We start from the raw sequence: 21203 nt of genomic DNA on the forward strand, positions 1-21203 counted from the left end.
GCAATAATTAAGGTGAAAAGCTGGACTCATGAGTGATACATAGTTGACACCGGCCAACAAAAATCATTATTTGAAGAATGTGCAGTTCTCTGAGTGTAAGGAATAACCGGGTAAGTTTTCTTTACCGAACTGTCACTTCAGATGGACAATGAATTGTAAAAGGCCAGGACAGTGGATGGATCGTCATCAACATGCAGGACCGTACTCTAAACCACCTCTGTACCCACAGACTCTCTCAGTTGATGTGGAACCATCAATGCCGATCGCTATACTACATATTTCCATAAAATACAATACAAACTTGTTCACAGGCATCCAGGAATGGTCAACAAACGTAGTAATATTTTCTTGCTCGATAATGCTCGCCCATTTCTCGTTCTCATGATAGTGCATGCCCTCCAAGATTTGCAGTATGAATCTCTTCCTTACACACCATATTTGGCCAATGCCTCTTCCATTGACTATCATTTCTTCCCACATCTCGATCTCTTTTGGGAGGGAAACCTTCCTTGATAATTGGGCGGTTCAATGTATGGTTGAGGACTTCTTCGCATCATAGATCCTAGACATCTTTCGCCACGGAAAGAATTTGTTGGCTGAGCGATGGCACAAAAGTGTGGTTTCAGACGGCGATTATTTTGATTAGCCAAATATTGTAGTTTTGCGGGGAATGTGTATTTCTTTCGCACCAACCTAATATTTGCAACAAATTGTCATGTTTATTAACGTTGAATAGAAATAAATTTTAACATATCACAGTTTTAAATTATTGACCAAAACATCTGTAAGATAGCAATGATAGAGAGGGGACACGACACTAGTTCTAAATGCAGGGCCATATTCACGCATTGGCCAACATGAGCCATGGCAAGGGTCGTTAACTTTTGTCGGACGGGATTTTTTCGTATTGTAGTTGAAATTCCATAAATTTGTTATGTATGCGCACATGTATATGACATGGGATTTTAACAATTGCAAATAACTAAGTAACAAGAACATGTTTGACAAAGAAGAAGTAATTAACATTTTATTTACAAATTTATATTTATTACTAGCTAAAATGTCTTATCTTCGTACGAGGAGAATTGGTTTATCGAAAGTTGAACCCCTATTTCAATAAAAATATAATGAAAAAAATCAGAGTTATCACCCTTTTCTCAACCCTATTCCTCACTCTCCATGCCTTCTATGCTATTATGACCATACCTTCGTTGAAACTAAAGGAATGAATGGAATAGATAACTAAGAGCAACACTTGGGACATTGCTGCCCCTATTGATTCCTAGACCAGCCGACATGCACAGGAAGAATAAAGTTCATGCAGTTTGAAACTAAAGAAATAAATGAAATAAATATCCAAGAGCAATACATTTGGCGTTGCAACAAACCGCCTCTAAGCCTTCGTTGAAAGTAATGGAATGTGTGAAATATAATAATGAAGAGCAACGCTTTGGGCGTTTCCCTCCCTGTCGATTCCCTGGCCAGCTGACATACATGAGGAGAATAAAGTAAAGAGAACGCTTTTGGCGTTTCTGTCCCCGTATTTTCATCGAAATGAGTGACTAACAAGCAGCAACCCCTTTGGCATCGCCATCACCATTCCTTCTTATAAATTTAAAAAAAATGAGTGAAATGCTAATTTACACACGACATGATTTAAGCAGTAGATAACCCTAATAATGATAATAACTCATTATAGTATTAGATGTCGTTACTTACATTGCTTGACTGTGGACAATACATGAATTGAACATACATGTGTGTATCTCTGCTAGTCTAGTAATTAGGACTTTTGTCTTTCTTGCAAATTCTGAATCCGTATAGGTAGATATGTAATCTATTTTAAAATATGTTTGCGTCTTCCATAGCCATGCAGCTCAAAAGTGCGTTAGACTTCAAGAAACCACTAATAGAGCTAAATAAAATGACACCGACTTCGTCAAATTCGTATTTCCGATCTTTCTTGTTCGCGTACAGTTCACGTGATTCTCGCCCATATCTAATATTATGTTAAAATAATGATGCCAATCAAATCAGTCGACTTTACTACAAATGTTTTAATTTCAATCATATCGTGCTTTCTATTAAGCAACACTATGTCTGTGCTTTTTCTCCACCATTATCGTGTCTTCCTAATAAACATTCGCTTTCAACCGCCTGTTTTACTCTAACAAGTAAAAGTTCTCTCCCAAGAATCGGGGATCCGGAAACTGCGCATATATTTAGATAGAGGAGGGCCACGAAGGAATACTGGTGAAATATGCCTGGCCAACAGCAAATGATAAATCCAATATGGCCGCCCGAAGGTCATGACAATCAACTTTTGCAAGCAACCTCTCATCCACTTCCCATTTGCAGATTGACTTAATGTTTTGCAGATTGATATATGGCCGATCAAAATGTCAATGTGTCAACGACTCGTGTCTGGAAAACGAATTGTACTATGGAAGTACAGTATCACTAAACGTGTACGAAAAGCATTAAATGGTTCAAAATATCGCCATCTGAAAACCAATATGGCCGAACCAAATCCTGAACCAAACAGCTCGTACTAGAAAAACGAAATTTGGTGTAAAGGTCCATTACCACTAGTAGTGAGGAAAATAATACAAATGGGTCACAATTTCTACACCGTGTATCCAATATAGGCGCGAAATACACATACCACCACAGTTCAGGTGGTTTCACATGAAAATCACCTACAATTCACTGGAGCAGATTTTGCAGGTGAAATGCCATTAAGTTAAAAATGTTGCCAGTGCCTGTGTTACTTGTTTGAAGTGTTACACGCAAACATATACGTGATCCTGTAACACATTTTAGTCACAAACATCCTTAAAGTTTGCAAACCATATCATATATAACAAAAATCACTCTTGCCAACACTGAAGCGCCGGGTTCGAACATAGGTCCGTTGGATCGTAAACCACGATGTTACCTGTGTAGCCATGGTGCAAGTGTTGGCAAGGGCGATTTTTGTTATATATGATATGGTTTGCAAACTTTAAGGACGTTTGTGACTAGTGCGTTCTAGACCTTCCCAAATGAACAGTATATGTTTGCGTGTAACATTTCAAACAGATAACACAGGCACTGGCAACATTTTTAACTTACTGGCATTTCACCTGCAAAATCTTAATGTTTTTCGTACACGTCTAGTGATACGGTACTTCCATAGTACAATTCGTTTTCCAGCCACGAGTCGTTGACATATTGATATTTTGATCGGCCATATTGGGTTCAATACGTCAACGTCCGCGAAATTTCAAACCAATAGATGTGTAGTGTTCATACATATATCAATGTGCAAAACATTAAGTCGACCTGCCAATGGAAAATGGATGAGAGGTTGCTTGCAAAAGTCGATAGGCATGACCTTCGGACGGCCATATTGGATTTATCCTTTGCTGTCGGCCCGGCATATTTCACCAGTATTCCTTCGTGGCCCTCCTCTATCTAAATATGTGCGTAGTTTCCGAATCCCCGATTCTTGGGAGAGAACCTTTACTTGTAAGATAGTTACCTCCTATTAGTGTTACACACTACATAGTATGTAAAACAAAGTAATTTATTATTAAAATTATTTTTTATAAACATCTCAATGTGTGTAACATTTCCATGTAAGTTTATATTTACGGCACTAATTCTCGTTCTCTATATTGTTTAATTTATTGTAATATTGATTTTCTGGCGTCCGTGTTCGTCCTTGGTGCACGGGTATCAAATTCGATTCCCAGTGGGGTTCATGTGATTAGCATTCTCTGTCTCGTATAACCTCTGTGTTGAAAACGAAACGTTAGAAGTCTAAACAAGTTGTAGCCAACACATCTATAGTCTGCTGGAGCATAAGCTTTCATCGTGAAAGATCCTCAGTTTGATTCCCAGTCAGGTCATGTGATTGGAATCCTCTGTCTCGTATAACCTCGATGCCACAATATGTTTTAAATTCCACGCAATTTATGCTGAAATACATCTCAACTCTGTCAAGTATATGCTCAGCCCACAGGTTTTCGACGGGGAAGACCTTGGGCTCGATTCCCTGTTAGGTTCATGTGATTGGCATCCTCTGTTTCATATAGCCTCGGTGTTACACTTCACCTTATACAATTTATAGTTACATACACCTAATAGTCCTTTGTGGTATTTGCTTTCGACACACGACACCTCTGGTTCGATTCCTGCTAAAAGCCCAGCATACTATTAAGTTCATGTCTGCAATATCCTCGGTGGGAAAGAAAGTACGCCAACTTCAAACCCAATTATATTTTCTAAAACACGACTTCTCTAGTATACATGAATAACATATCTACTCAATCAGCAGTTATTCAATAAGTATCTTGAAAGCATACTATAAGACGTCAATCTCAAAAATACAAATACGTACATCACTTTTCTCCAAGCAAACAATATGGTTTTGTAGATATCTCCAATTCAACAGGATTTAGATGTTAGTTCAGACTAAAATTACATAATAACTTTAAGTAGACTGATATATTCCCTATTCATTATCACTAGCTAAACCTGCGCTCTCTATACAGCGCCTCATTCACATATGAGCATGAATCTCCTTGTCATTCCTCACATCTGTGCATGTTCCTTTACAGACACAAGTGAAGGACGTCTTGATAAAAATCGGCAAGGGGAGAATTTATTCGATTAACTTTTCAGTATCTAGCACCGTTTGCAAGATTGAGCCTACTTCCGGTCGGAGTTTCTAATTCATGTATAATCAGTGTTTTCTTTCTTCTTGCATGTAGTATGTCATAAACAAATACATAACACATATAATTAATTATAATATTAGTGATACATGTTGTTCATTGGGCAAAACACTCCAAACAATAAAGATTCATCTTAGCATAAAGAAATGGTTATCCTTCGTTTTTGATTATCATTTGGCCATGAAACAAACGCCCGAGAGATATACTAACCCCGTATTCAAATGTGTGATGTTGGAATGTATAACTCGTACGACATGATGCTTTGCTTTCTAAAATTTCAATATTTCCAGTGCACCCCTAAAAATGTAGTAAAGAAGTAGCGGCCATTAAAAAAAATTAATTAGAATTGAACAATCTACACAAAATTTTTAATTGATCAGTGAAACCAACATCTTTCTAGAGCTTGTGGTTTCCGAGATATCACTGTCAAAAAATTGGCCGCAAACATAAAAATGTCCACAAACATATAGGGCTTTATGCAGAGTCGTTTTGACGCGTAATGAATGCCACACTAAAGAGTTCGACTAACATGTTTCCTGCAGTAGTCAGGCCCAGTGGTTTATCCAGAATTTTGAACTTAGGGGGGTGTTCAAATCTTGGGAGTGCAATCTTGCATTTTTTTAAAACAAATTTTAAAATTAGTTGATGCAGCGAACGATTGCATTAGATTTCCTTTCTCAGCCAGAGACAATTAGCGTCGACTTTCTCATGCTTGGTGTGACGATGAGATTATATCGTTGGCAATCCATTTACCAAACGTTGTTGTGACGATCACAGCCGTGTAAAATTTGATTTCCATTCAATCTTGCGTTTCGTTCTGCCTAATTTTTTGAGACGAGTAATTCTCTTCAGGGAGGGATTTCTTCAAGAACATTTTTCTTTAGTAATTGTAACAGATTTTGTAAGAAGAATAACTTTTCTTAAAGTTTTATCACAAATTTTATCCCAGTGCTAAGAAGACAGTTCACATGAGCGCTCTATTCTGTATCCAGCAAGTATAGAAATTGGAACAATTAATACTCAAGGTTACTTTCAGGGACCCCTATTTCTAGGAAGCGGCCTAGCCTTGTAATATCTGGCGTTCTCTTTTTGTACAACAATGTAAGATGATACCAGCGCAGAATCATCTCAGCCTCGCTTGGAAGTGCCTTCCCAACTCCCCGTACAATCCCGACGTCACTCGCAACGACTGGAATTTCTTTTCAGTAGTAAAAAAAGGCACTTTGGAAACAGTGATAAACTGAAGATGCTACGAAGAAATTTTTCCGTATGTAGGACACTCCGTATGCGTACATTTTTTTTTAAAGAAAAGAGCTTTTAGACCTTGTAAAGCAAATGCATCAACGTCCCTTGGTCCTTACGTGGAAAAATAAAATAAGCCTTACTCTTAATTTTACCATATATTTTTTGTTTTGCATAAATCTCTATCCGTAGCCACAAGGGGGACTTATTTTTCGATTTACCTCGTACAATGCTATCTCCGTGTTTGATAGAACAGAGCTTTAATGGAATTTAAAGTATACTTACGGAACAGTGCCAAGGCTGCATGGAGCTCCTAAGCTTGGGGCCCTTTCAAAATATCGGACTGATGACATAAACTTCTTTGCTTCTTCATTTCCACCGCGAATATAGAAACTCACCATGCCGCCATGCCCTGAAGCTTGACGTTTAGCTATTTCATGTCTGGGATGACAGGGTAACACTGGAAACACAAAATGGATAATCGTAAGTTAAAATTATTGTCTTAGGTCAACAACGAATTTATAGACAAAACACAAATGAAAGATTACTATATCAAAAAGTATAATTTTCTTTTTGATATAGTAATCAGGTGATAGCATACCGATCTCGGACGTGAAACACACGAGAAACAAATCATACAACATTATGTTGAAGTATAGGAAATCGGGCGAGGGTTTCCTGCAGAGTTAGCGTGGGTCAATGAAAACTTGAGCTACGACCCACTGACCCACCACCCATCGTGACCCACCATCCACCGTGACCCACTCTGACCCACTACCCGCCATGAATCACTCTCGTCCACTGTGACCTACTCTGACGCACCAAAATCCATCATCAACTCTGACACATGATCCACGGCCTTTTCTTTACTGACTAGAGTTTACACTTGTAATAAAACAAGACTGAAATTGTCACTAATCGGAGTTCGAATTTCTATGGTCAATCGCTAAAGCACTACTCTGTTACAATAACGGTGGATCTGACCTTTACGATATAAAATAATAAAGTGTTTGTCAGTGTAGAAATTGAAGCGCTTCGATCTGGGAGGAAATAAGTGTGTGCCTAAAATATACTTGTACTAGGAGACTATTCTTGCAAGTGTTAATTTCTCAACGCATTCCAAAATAAACTTCTATTCGCAGGAAAATACCCCTGTACAATATGGAAAAGGTTATGATTTCTTAGTTCACAGTATTTTTCTCACAAAAGACTTGAAAAATCAGTTTTTCATAGCATATAAAGGTGCTCGGGTACCTTCTGTGAGAACATCTCCACAAAGTATGCTCATAATTGTAATTTGTGTAATCACTAAAACACCACGTTACATTTAAGTTACAAATATACATAGTTGCAATTATTATGAATATTTATTCAAAGTAGTTTACCTTCTAGTTTAATAAAGCAGTATTATACATAAAAGGTAGAACAGATACTTGTGAAAAATTAGGTACAAAGTTGAATAACACAACTAATCAATTAGTAACACAAGTATACATTTTCCGTAAGTCGTAATTTGCCACCTTACAACAATCTGAAATCGGATTTCTTTCCTGTTGGCCCACAGAACTTTTTCGTGATAAATCATCTGCAGCGGATGATGCCCATCCTTCAGCCAAGAAATAGCTTGCTCGTCTACTTTGAGCTTGTCTACTTTGAGCTTGTTTAGCGGTTGGCCATTAACATTGATGAACAACAAGTTTGACAATGTTTGAGCACTTAGTCTATTTCTAATATCAGTCATCTGTAAATTCATAAAGGGAAATCCCCGTTCGCAATCTGTCGTGGAAATTGATAATGCTTCTACCCGACGTAGACATTCCTGCAACTTCTCATCGACAATTTATTTGTTAGGCTTAAGTCTGACAACGATTTTTCTCGGTCAGTTTTGAAATACTCAGCATGAAGTATCACCTCTCTATCACCATACGACATAGTTTCCATATCAACCATGTCAGTTGGCAATGTCGACTCATGGAGAACAGAAATTTCATCTACCATACTTTCAATAAGGAATCTTGCGCATAAATTATCAACTAAAGCCTGATAAACTGATGATTTCTTATTTGTTTATAACTTTAATTTTTGTAATTACACATGAAGATTTGATGTCATTACCAAGTTCCCTCCCCCCTAGAAAGCATAAGGGAACGAGGTTCCGGGAAGTGTTCGGATGTGCCTGGGAATTTCCCCCTTCTTCCCCTTCAAATATCACACTGCTGTTTGTCATGGGCCTAATTACGATGAATTTCAATTAAATTATCATAGTATAATTATTTCCTTGTTGAATTACAGATACTTTTCAGTGGAAAAAAGGATGAAATTTGAAAGTCCCAAATCAAGGTAAGTAGACCAACGTAAAGGAAAAAAGTGTAAAATTTTCCATATAATTATGCGTACAGTCCAATTTCCGTGTAATTAAGCTTACAGTTCAAATTTTATGTCTATTTTTCCCACAACTTCATGGGTTGATTGCCCTGTGCTCTAAGCGCTCCATACAATAAACATAAGTTTCAGTATTTATTATAGTAGTAAGCAATGGATATATGAAACGAAGCACTGTATTTTTTGTTTCTGAATTTTTTCTCAACTAATATCGATCGTTTACGATCATTGTTACAAACCAACCGACTACCAACTTTCCATATATAGAAAGTACCCCCCCCCCCCTGTAAAGGAGAATTTAAAAAAATGCTAGGACACATTCTGTTTATTTTCAATAAAGAGTTAATACACTGAATTTCAGCTTCGTAAGTTTAACGGCTTGCGAGATTCGGATACTCACTACTTCCTTAGCAGGGCTGTAGTCGACGGTACACGGCGGTACACGCCATATACCCTCTGCTTAATCTTATTCATTAGAGTGTACCCTCTGCTTCAAAACGTATAGTACTTTCTACTTTTGTTTCGTTTATATTTATTTATTTATTTATTTATTTATTTAATCGAGCTATGACTCCAATGATAAAGGGACTATATCACCATTTTTCTCTTATATTCTTAGCAGGTGTTCAAATATATGTCACGAGAAGAAATCCGTTTTTTGTGTCACGTCTTGATGTTGTTACTAGCTAATATTACTTGGATGTTATTACACAGGAAGGAACCCAAACACAAAATTGTTAGTTTTAGGATGAGGGGATAGATCGATGCAAAATGGCGTATTTTTGTTCTGAGAGGATATCCAAGCGTTTTGAAGGTCGATGGCTGTGATATTTCAATTGCTTAAAACCTTGTTCTTTGCTAACGAGAACCAAACCTGTTCGATATTTTTAAACTAAGGTATGAATATTTTCAATATCACACCAATGTTAATACGTAACTTTGAGCAATGCAGAACCTATTAATTAAAAAAAAAAAAATGATGTCTTAATGATTTTAGAGTTAAATTTGGGCACAATTTTCTTACTTCTGGCACATCGGGCTCGACTTTTTCTGTTCCTTCTCTGAGTGAGTTAATTCTTTCTCTATACCTACACTCATTTATGTTATTAATGGTGATTTAAGTAGTGTTGTCAAAAAATAGCATGAAATGCTTTTAGACCATACAACAGTAATATATCCTTTATATTTTAATTGAATTAATTAACACATGAGTTTTACATTGTTCTTTAAAAATGCCTTCTATGTCTTTTACGACAATTATAGATTATTACAAAACAGCGTATACCCTCTGAAAATTTTAAGACTACAGCACTGCTCCTTAGGATATGTACTATAATGAAAGCGATATAACATCCCAGTTTGGATTAAAGCCTAACTATATACCAAAAATTATTTCATTTGACTTTGCAATTTGGCCGTGATGATCAGGCACACATAGTTAGATTCAATTTTTTATACAATAATTTATATATTACAGTGATTCGAAAATATATTTTTTCCAGTAGTTAGCTCCTCTAAAAACTCACAGGCCTCGAAAGCCAAATAGTAGTATAAGTCCTAATGCTATTATTACAATTACAAATATCAATATCCAAAAGTGCCTGAAGTTCTTTTTTCACTTAGATATACAGTACTCACCTCAGGTAAGTAGACAGAAACAAATGGAAAAGGAAGGGAAATGGAGCTCTTGAAAGTAAAACGCAGACAAATTCATCAGTCTTCAGACTGTTTACAATGTTGTGAACAGAGTGGGTCGGTAGGTCAGAGTGAGTCGGTAGATCGCAGTGGGTCATGGTGGGGGTGGGACGCAGTGGGTCACGGTGGGTGGTGGGTCGCAGTGGGTCACATGCTGTTGGCCCACGACCCACTGACCCTCTTGACCCACCGATCCACTGGCCCACTCCATTTCTGGTTTCCTGAAGCCCGATTTGCCATGAGGTGATATATGATCTGAGGATAGTAATACAAGTGAAATACCTGTCATGATTTGACATTATAAGTATTGCTACAAGTAGAAATATTGGAAAACACGCTACTCTTTGTTTCAATTTGAATTTTCGTAAAATAAATATTGATTGGAAATGATTCTGCTGCTATTTGTTAAGAACAAGTGATTAGAAATGGACAATTATCAATAAAGAATTGACAAAAATTATAGCTAATAGGTAGGCACGATTTTACTAGCTATTCTACATATTAAAATGGCCAGTTTAGCCGTATAACAGCTATATTGGAAACTTTGGAGTTCTTTTGTATTTTGTCAAGAATTATGCATAGGTATTATTAATAGATAGGACTCTTGTTTTCACTTCGAAATTAAACTTAAGGTGCAAATAAAGTAATAAAGACATACGTGGATGTAGCACTCCTTCAACATCAGGATGTTTTTGCAGAAATTCAGCAACAGCTAATGCATTCTTCATATGAAGTCTCATTCTAGCTGACAACGTGTACAGTCCGCGTATTGCCAAATAGCAGTCGAATGGAGATGGTGTATATCCATAAGCTGGAAAAGAATACAACATATTAGTTATCATTAATTGCTTCAAATACTAAAATGTGAAAACAAATATTTAAATTTACTTAGTCGTACGAAGGACATCTAACAGGTAGGATTTATATATATATATCGGGTGTTCTAAAAATGGCATCCACGGACTACAGAGCACTACAAGTCAAAATAAACAATTTTAATAGGATAGCATGTAATCATTTCCAGAACACAGCCATTTGTATGCATATTAAAAATTTGTACGCAATTGTTTGTGCATGCGCCAGGGTAATAACAGTCCAGAACGTCTTAGAAAATCAGTTAAAGAAGCAATAAGTCAAAGCAGTCTTATTATTATTATTATTATTATTATTATTATTATTATTATTATTATTATTATTATTATTATTATTATTTAACGCAAGATTCTTAAACTGCACCGATATTCGTTTTTGTTTATTATGATAATGCACACTTTGAACATCATATTGACATGGAAAGAATTCATAAAAATATATTATTTATCAACTGCCCTTCTGTTCCCGATGCCATGTTGCTCTGCCTTTTCCTGCAATGAACTCGGGTGATGCAATGGTTGCCTATTGAACGCGTTTGAATTGAATTGTTTAGAATAAGATCGAAACGAAATCTCTTGAGCGTAACTATTGGATTCAAGACAAAAATGATGTCAGTGTTGACGTTATTTTCATCAAATAGCTTTGAATGGCCTTGATCAAGAGTCTCATTCTTTCATCGTGTACAAACCGCTTAAGGAATAAAGATCGCTATATTTGATGGCCGAGCTCGAACAGGTACAGGCTCGGTTCGTGCCTTGCATTTGATACTTTTTTCCTCGGCAACTACTGGCCGAATCTGAATGAAATTTGACGGGAAAGTGCCCCATTGTCTAAGGAATAAGGATCGCTATATTTGGTGCCCGAGCTCAGCTAGAGACAGGCTCGGCTCACCTTCTATATGGCATTTTATTTCTTGGTAACTACAAACCGGATTTCAATGAAATTTGGGAGCAAGAATCTCATCGTCTGAAGCTGGTTATACATAATCAAATATTCCATAGTATTTTGTGTCAAATGTTTAATCAAAGTAGAATATAACCATGTACAATACCAAGTTGTATGCAATGTTTGGGTTGCTCACAATATTTGTAACAACTGTTTTAAAATGAAACTTGATCTATCATAGTTCTATCCAAAATTGCATCAAAGGAAACAAGCGAAAATCACTGTTAGGTGTCGCTAAAATTGAGTATGGCGTAGACATGGAAAGCGGTTGAAATTCTTTCTTGATCCATAGTGCTTTATGTAACTTTAAAACTAAATAATATTAGGGCTAAGAACCCCATATGGCTTCACAACATTACAAAATTTATGGGAAGATTAACAAAATTATTAGACGAAATTTAAGCATCATACTAACAAATGCAATATTTATACGTATTTAGTGAACAAGAAAAAAAGCATGAAAGTAAGTATTTGCTAATAACAGTTACTGGTAAAGGAGGGAGAAATGAAACAGAAGTAATTGTGAATCAGAAGTAATTAAGATATATTAATATAACACAATGAATTAGGAATATAACATTGAAAACAGTATCATGTGGTTTCAAATAAGGGAAGCCATCAGCGGAACCTTAGCCAGTCATTCCATACATTTCTACAATCTTGGTCTTATTCATTATAGTTACACTACTATGTGCTACCATAAAACTACAGAGGAACTGTATGTCCAAACAGCTTAACAATCGAATGAAGAAATACGAGCAAATGAGCAAAGAAATTCGTCTTTATGTTTGCTCATTTATAGTAAGTCATCAAAAGTTTTAACCAACCAACTTATTTGACCAATTTATAATTAAAGGAAAGTTTGATGCAAAATTTGATGGAAGCTATGATAATGTATAAGGAGTTCAAGGTATACAGATCTCTATCCTTGGTGCCTGAGCTCGGTCAGGGCAGGCTTAGCTTGGCTTGTATGAGGAACTGTATTTCTCGGTTAACTATTGATCGGATATGAACCAAATTTGGTGGCTAAGCAGCCCGGCAACAGATACTTTATTCCACAGCTTTGCATGCCAGGAGCTTTGTATTCGGTGCATTGACTGTATTCCACTTCTTAATCATTAAAGTAGCTTCACACGAAACAGATCAATGTTGGGCCAGGTAATTTTAATCAGAAAGAGAAAAAGAGACTATAACACTTTGAAGCACTATATATTCTTAGATTTTAAGATAAAAATGTCTTACAAGGAAGTGGTCCCAACCTGACAAGTCCGAATTGGACGAAATTATGTATAGATACTAATTTAAGGTCGGTGAATAACGTGGGAATAGTCATTCGAATCGCTTTCGTGTACTTTACGAAATATACAGGGTGATGGAAAACAGAATGCAGCATAAGACAACTATGTAATCCCAGTCCGAAATGGACGAAATTTCGTATGGATACTAATTTGAGTTCGGTGAATAACGTGGGAATAGTAGTTCGATTCGCTTTAACGTACTTTACGATATAGGCTATATATATATATATATATATATATATATATATATATATATATATATATATATATATATATATACGATGATGTAAAACAGAATGCAACATGTAAGACACCTATGTAAGAAGCAAGTTCTGCAGATCTACGCTTTACCCTAATGCATGCCATAATAGCACACAAAGAAATATATTGAATGCAAGTTAAAACGATACATACCCACGCTGATAGTGTGGATTGCAAACGAAGTGAGTTGGACAAAGAGCCATAGAACAGTACGTGCAGGTAAGAAATGCTGCTGCCTCACAATCTTCTTTTGCACATATATCATCGTCAACTTGAAATAGAGTTTGAAGAATATTTCGGAAACCACAGTTCATACTTTTGTTACATATCCAGCCTTACGCCACGCATATACTAACATGTCTTGCAATGCAGGGGAACAAAATTGATGATAGATAACGGAATGTAATTTCATTATAAAGACTCGATCATGCAACTTTTCTGCACTATTTTCAAGTATAATCTTGTGTCGAAAGTATTCTTAAATTCTCAGAATGACAAGTTATACTGTTGGAAAAAGTAAACGTCAAGTGGCTACACAAATCTCGTAGTCTTGGGAGGAATTATTTGTTTCGAAGCGTCTTCTAGTTTAATATGTGTGGTATTTGGGGGTTGTTAAAAATATCACGATCGGTCTATCCAATCCAGGAATCTAATAGCAGTAACGTGTCATCCGTAACACCAGGAATGAACACGTTCATCAGTCAACTTTTCACATGTACTTTTGTGAGTTTTCCCGACTTGCTAGCATCAACGACAAGGTTAAATGGAAGGTGCCTGTCTAGAGTTTGTTTAATTTTAGGTCTGAACTCTCCTTTCGGTTCTTGGAAACATGTAAAATCGTGTTCCCAATGATGGTAAACGGTGCGATTTCAGGGACACGTATCCTCAAAGACTCGTACTTCTTTCCAGGATCACAATATCGAACACTGTTTCTCCTTTCATTTTTATGTGGAACCCGCTTTACTCAACGGCAGATTTTACTGTGACGCCATTGCATTCCTCATTATTCCCATGAGATTCCGCATATTCATTTTGGTATCCACGTGTGGACTTTCATCGTTTTATACCAGTATATTACAGAATGCTTCTATGTTATTTTACTTCTGCATCACCCTGTATATTTAGCAAAGTATTCAAAAGCGAATAGAATGACTATTCTCACGTTATTCACTGACCTCAAACTAGTATCTATACGAAATTTCATCCAACTCGGACTGGGATTACATAGCTGTCTTATGTTGCATTCTGTTTTGCATCACACTGTATATCTCGCAAAGTACGCAAAAGCGAATCTAACGACTATTCCCACGTTATTCACCGACCTCAAATTAGTATCTATACGAAATTTCGTCCAATTCGGATTAGGATTACATAGCTGTCTTATGTTGTTGATCAATTGCTAACTCCCTGAACCATAGAATACCTTATCTATGTTGTTTTATTTATTTTAATTTCGCTTTAGAAAATAAGTTGGGAAAATTTAAAGAAGACGTATTGTATGGCTTGAAAAGAAGATATCACATCAATGCAAGGAAACAGGAATACAGCGGACGCACGGATGACAAACCTCTGTGTTCGCGAACAAAACGGTTTACAAGCAAGTTTAATGAACACTTTTTTCCTGGGCTTACAATATTTCGGGGTACTCACAGTTGAGTCCGCACCTTCAATTTCATGTGATCACACTGCTTTTGCGTATTTGTTATTAACGCTCTTTGTTAGAACGTTCTGTTCGAAAACTACCTTTTGGTAATTTTGCACTCACACTGTTTTGTTCTTTCTCTTTGAAAGTAATAACATTATTTTCACTGTATACTGGTATTCTTCATTCCAGAAAAACGCTTAAAAATATATAACATAAATACAGTACTGTGATTTTGTGGGTAGACAGATTAATTGTATTTATGTTAATTTTAATGGGAAAAATAATTTCGTTTCAAGAGCTGTGTTGCGGAACGAATTAAGTTCATAATCCGGGGTACACTGTCTTTCGCTACCACAACATAAAGAGAAGTAAATGGTAACAATACTATGTACGTATATGATAAGTAGAACCATATTTAGGAAACCAGCGAATATATAGTTAATAATAACTTATCTCGTAATCCAGGATATGTAAAAGAAATCAGTACCTACAAGTAAATTTAACAATTGAGACAAGGTTAAATTTGAAATTAATTAGATTAATGGCAGGAAGTGCGTCCTAACGCTATGTACAAACCATTTTATAGTCGCGATTACTGTCAAATGATTTGCATTTGAAAATTCACACATAAATGTATAGACCCTACGTCTCCGACTACGGCCTCTCTTTGACACATCCTGAAGCGAACACACGTTTCTCTCAATTAAGCAAGATTGTTTTATGGGGTGAGTCCTTACAAAAGTGATCTCTCAACGCAACCATTACCTGTGTAATTGTTTGCCTGAGTGTAGTCGTTCGTGCACCCACGCACATGCCTCTAACCCTTCCTCAACTGTGTAGTTGGAACTACTTATACTGTACAGTACCTACCGGGTGGCAAGGGAGGTTCAGCCCTTCTGAAACTTTATGTTCTTTGATTCTATATATGTATGATAAACTCAAGATAGCTTTCTCCAAAGAATGATCTCAGCCCCTCCTTATGGGTCTGTACTCACATCAGCCGTGGCTTTATAACTGAAATGCTTCACGTATCATTGAACACAGGGAACCAGATAGTGCTAAATTATACTGACTTTATTCTTCGTGATACTCAAACCTACGGAAACTTCTCGGACACCCTATATGTCTAAGACCAGAGAAATATGTGGTTCATATGAGATATATGCGAATGATGTGTGGAATGTTGGTTGGAAAGCCGGTGAGAAAGATTCCTAATGGAAGATGCAAGGAAGGCAGAGGTTAAGGAGTAGTCAATGAGATAATAATAACTCGACTTGATTAGATTAGCAGAGGATAGAATCCAGTGGAATATTTACTTTTTTGTGGCATTGAACCTATGAGCTACATATACCACAGAACAGAGGCGGACTGGGAGTACAAGGGCCCACCCGGAGAATGATGCTTATGAGTCTTGATGAACACCGAGTTGGTCTGGAGTCTGGGCTGCCTTTTAGGAACGAATCCTTAGCTGGAGACTTGGATGGCTAAACCCCCGTCCCCCACGAAATGTAAAGTTGTGTATGCGTATCTATAGCCAAGTATTATTTTGCTTTCTTTATTTTCTAGTTTGAAAATTTTTACGATGAATCGTACATAACTCCTCAAAGCAGAGACTGTTTATATTGAAAGAAATCTGAATATGATATGATTCCATCTTCAAAATTATTAGGAACTTAATTTCATGAATGGTGCATGCAAATGAGTGAATAAAGTATAATAAACTTAATTTTATTGCGTAAAATAATAGTCTATCTTTGTAGATTTGTTTACGTGATATATAATGAAGAACATTGAGTAACCGTCCAATTGTGGAGGTGAGAAAAAAGAAAGTAACATTTTGAAAACAGAAAGTTTAGAGAAACGGTTTTAAAACATTTCTGATAAAGCACGCTGAATTTGATAAGAAATAATTTCTTGCTGTCTTCTTAAACACTAATTAAATTGGAACATTACTACAATATATTAACATTACAGCCTAAAATATGTTTTTACTAACGGCAGTTACGAATCACCCTCTCCAAATCAAGAAAGAAAAACGGAACGAACAGTACGAACTTTGATGTAAAAATTCGCATACTTATTGACTACATAGAGGTGATAACGCATTTGTGAATCATGTCTTTGATGAGTTTTGCAATTCTTATAAAATACGTGAGTAATGAAGTTCATTTATCAAACCAACTTTTACAGTAGCAATTTTCTAAAGACAGAAGAAAATTTCATCGATAATTTCATCATTTGAGATTTTTGCAGAACGTCCCTTTCAATGGCCATAAGCTTAAATATGATTCCAGAATATGATTTGACAAAGACGAACGCGTACGAGTTTTTAATTAATTTAAGATAACTGAATGCTCACTCACACGATACTTAATAACTGAAAATTATCAGATATTTGTATACAGTAGTAAACAGTGTTTGGAAAGTGGAAACATGCATGTTATACCTTAGTAGCAACCTGTAGCAACACAAGTAACACTACTTACACGGATGGTTTTCGTTATACATCTTATAAGACTGGTCTTCTGAAAAAGAGGCAATGAATTCCTTAGGTTCACTTTTTCCCTCCAAGGCACTATACTCAGTAGAACTGTCGCATTCTGCAACATCTACATCGGGTTGTATGTCAGTACAATCTTTATTATTTGCTTTATCACAGTAGTCTGGCAGAGTTTTCTTGGAGTTTTTCAAAACATTTAGCAAAAGTCAACAACTCAGATTTCAAATTTTCATGCTCAACTGAACATTTTCAGGTATGTCATGCAAAGCACTTTCTGGAATACCCTCATTTAGTAAATAAGTAAATCGGCGGGGATCAAGACAGGAAGTATCAAAGATTAATTTTTGTCGTTTGTAAATCTATAATTTATTCTACTCTGGATTTCTATCGCAACTGCAACCTCCCGCAATATTCGCAAATGAGCCCCCGTCAATATTCGTGCACTATTGTTAGGTATACCGACTTAGAAACCTCATCTTGCTATTCCCCTTCCTCTTTATCGACTCCAACTTAAAAAAAGAAATAACTGATAGCATTAGCAATGGAGACTTCCTTCTACCCTAGTTATGAAAACAAGTAAAAATAATAATGATAATAAAAATCATAAGTTAAAAAATAAAGATTTGTAAGAAAGAAGTGGTACGTTTCCATTGGGGTTCACTATTCCCCGTATACTTTATACGTATATACGATTAAAACAAATTGTCCCAGTAATGCCCTTTTAATTCCCACAGCTTTGAAATGTTTTTGTTACTCTTGGATAAGAACATGGAGAATATTCCATGAAAATCCTCCTACAGTAGGGAAATCGTGTTAGATATGGTGTTGGAAACGCGAGTTGGGGCGCTTGAAATAACCGAATCCCCCTGAGCACAACGGTGATGTTAGAAATCGGTCCCGTGCCCGAAACTCAAGAATTCGAGCCCCGCATGTTTGGGCTCTGGTCCCTTCTATTCGATATCAAATATATTGCGCTGTCCCTTACTGACATGCAGCACCACAGTATTGTCTTGTAAGGTTCGGTTCAATAACATTCAGGCAGGATAATAAGAAAACTTACTTTGTGAGCAGAAAGCATGGAGAATATGGCATGAACATCATTTGGGGCCCGATTTCTTGGGCTTTGGGCCCCAGGCCAGATTTACAACATCATCGATGTGCTCAGAGGAAACCTACCCTTTCCAATGCAACCAACCACCCACATCCAAAAACTCCATGCTTCATTGGTGAATAAAAGGGACCTGACCCTATACTTTCGGAGCCCGATATCTGGGGACATCGGGCCCTGGGCTCGATTTGTGACATCACCGCTGTGCTTCGAGGATCACGACCTTTCCATTGCCCCTCCCACGTCAAGAACTACATATTTCATTAGTGAATACCAAGGGACCCATGATCGAAACTTCGGGACCCGATTTCCGAGGCTTCGGTCCCGTTTTCTGACATCACCGCTGTGCTCAGGGGATCATTATTTATCGCCACCACTCGGGTCCAATAACTCCATATCTAACACGGTTTCCTTACCGTAGGAGAATCAGCTCCATGCTCTTTATATATTATCTATTTCACATCACATTATTGAAATCATAAATCAAGGACGAGATTATCTTTTCCATTTAATAACTTACATGTATGTTTGAGACTTTTCTATTGTCTTATTGAGTTTCCAACAAACAAGGCTACGGATTGGGCAGGGGCTTCCTTTCCTTAGTGCATCCGTTTGCTAGTGCTGCGGGCCCGTAAGTTACGCCACTGGTTACTATGAACAGGAACGGAGTTTTGAAATAGTTATAATTAATCGAGCAATATCTTAAGTGATTTTGCAGAGGACAGGGCCCACCCGGAAATTTCCGATTATCCGGGCTGCCCAGTCCGCCACTTCCCTAGAGTTAGTTAATATTCTGATAGATAAATAAATAAATACAATTGAATTCTACCCAATGTCTATACAAACTTTTGAAGTTCAGAAATTAAATTAAAACTATTTTCGAACTAAATTGAAACCGTAGCAACAAATTGACAGAATATTTTTCTTAATTATAACTTTAAATTTAAAAGAGCTGTTCTGAAGGTTAATGGTCGTCCCACGCCATAATAATCAGGTAAGTTTCATTTTCCACGTGTTTCTATTCTTTTAAGAACTAACTATATCTATCGGAACTATGATCAACCTTCTCTAGAATTGATTTGCGGGTCTCTTATTGTACTTCTCTTATGAAACGGTAAGTTTTGAATGTTTAAGTTGACCTTACAGAAGATTTGTCTTGCAAAATAGTTTCTGATTAAAAATAAATAAATAAATAAATAAAACTCTTCACGCGGATGAAAATAGCAATCGTAACTGTTTGGTTCTGCTGGTAGAAGGGATCGAAACAATAGTATTCAGCCACTATTTTGAACTTCATTTGAACTCAAAGCGTGTCCGTCTCCTTTAAATATGTCATAATTACCAATGAAGATATTTTTAAACTTTTGTTGGTGGATCTTATGTTCTTAAACAAGATCAGTTTTAATGACCTACTATTTCTCTTTTGTGTTAGTGCATAATAATCTCGTGGAAGGAAAAGTAATATTCCTCTCGTTGATAATGTGATTTTTATGAGCAATAGAGATGAACTTTATGGTTTTCGCTTCTCTGGATAAATGAATAGCTAGAATGCGGAGATCTAAACAGGAAACATGCCGTGCACTTCTCCGCCTGGAGTTCTATCATGTGCGTACGAAACTCATTTTACATTGAAATAATTGGAATACAAATGTTGTGGTTTTACTCTAACATTTTAACATACACAATTAATACACTAAGGGAATTTCAATACTACTACTACTACTACTACTACTACTACTACTACTACTACTACTACTACTACTACTACTACTACTACTACTAATAATAATAATAATAATAATAATAATAATAATAAAAGTCAAGCCTTCCCCAGTGGTCTACCGTAGCTGGTATCGCGCATACCTTCGATGCACAGAATAGCGGGTTCGATTTTTGGTAGGAGAACTTTGAAATTTGAACAAGTTGCGATGTTTAATATTCCATCTTAAACATCAGGTCCACATTTTATACAGCCACTGCGCTGAAAAGACACTATAAACTTCAACGAACCATAAACAAAGTTAAAATCCTACATCGAATCAGGGATCACAACAATAAAGTTAAAATCCTACAGCGGATCAGGAATCACAACAATAAAGGGCCATAATTTCAAACTACATCTTGGAAACAACATCATTTAAGCGAACTCTTAACCTCGCCTCATTAACGTATAGTATTGTGTTTGACAAGGGAAGAGAGGGAGATATATCAAAGTGGAAGATGGTTTATACGCCAATCGAAAGCACTAATGATGCCTATTACGAAATTGTAATAAAAATTTTCTAAATGCATATACTGTGCGAGTTATATGAATATACAGTGTGTTCAGAAAATCCGTTTCCGCCCCTGGAAATCGCAAACGGTGAGACAGATACGAGGGTCACTACGAAAGTTTTGAGATGTGAAATAACTTACATACTTAAAATCAATTTAACACTTACATTTTCTCAAAGTATTCATCATTACACTGTACACACTTTTGCACCCTCGGAAACCACTTTTGGAAGCAATGTTGCCAGTCTTTTTCTTCAAG

General features: G+C 36.5%; 1 protein-coding gene across 1 annotated transcript in view; it reads right to left on the reverse strand.

Moving 5' to 3' along the window:
* The window catches only part of LOC145673307 (cystathionine gamma-lyase-like), a 183845-nt gene that overhangs the window by 114595 nt on the left and 48047 nt on the right, over positions 1-21203 (reverse strand). Inside the window, exons 7-8 of the mRNA XM_081742899.1 lie at positions 10699-10851; positions 6249-6423 (exon numbers count right to left, since the gene is read on the reverse strand). Coding sequence (XP_081599025.1) covers positions 6249-6423; positions 10699-10851 — 328 coding nt within the window. The remainder of the gene's footprint in view (positions 1-6248; positions 6424-10698; positions 10852-21203) is intronic.

The sequence above is a fragment of the Thermobia domestica genome, chromosome 16 (assembly GCF_964235325.1).
Source record: "Thermobia domestica chromosome 16, izTheDome1.hap1.1, whole genome shotgun sequence".
Taxonomy (NCBI): domain Eukaryota; kingdom Metazoa; phylum Arthropoda; class Insecta; order Zygentoma; family Lepismatidae; genus Thermobia; species Thermobia domestica.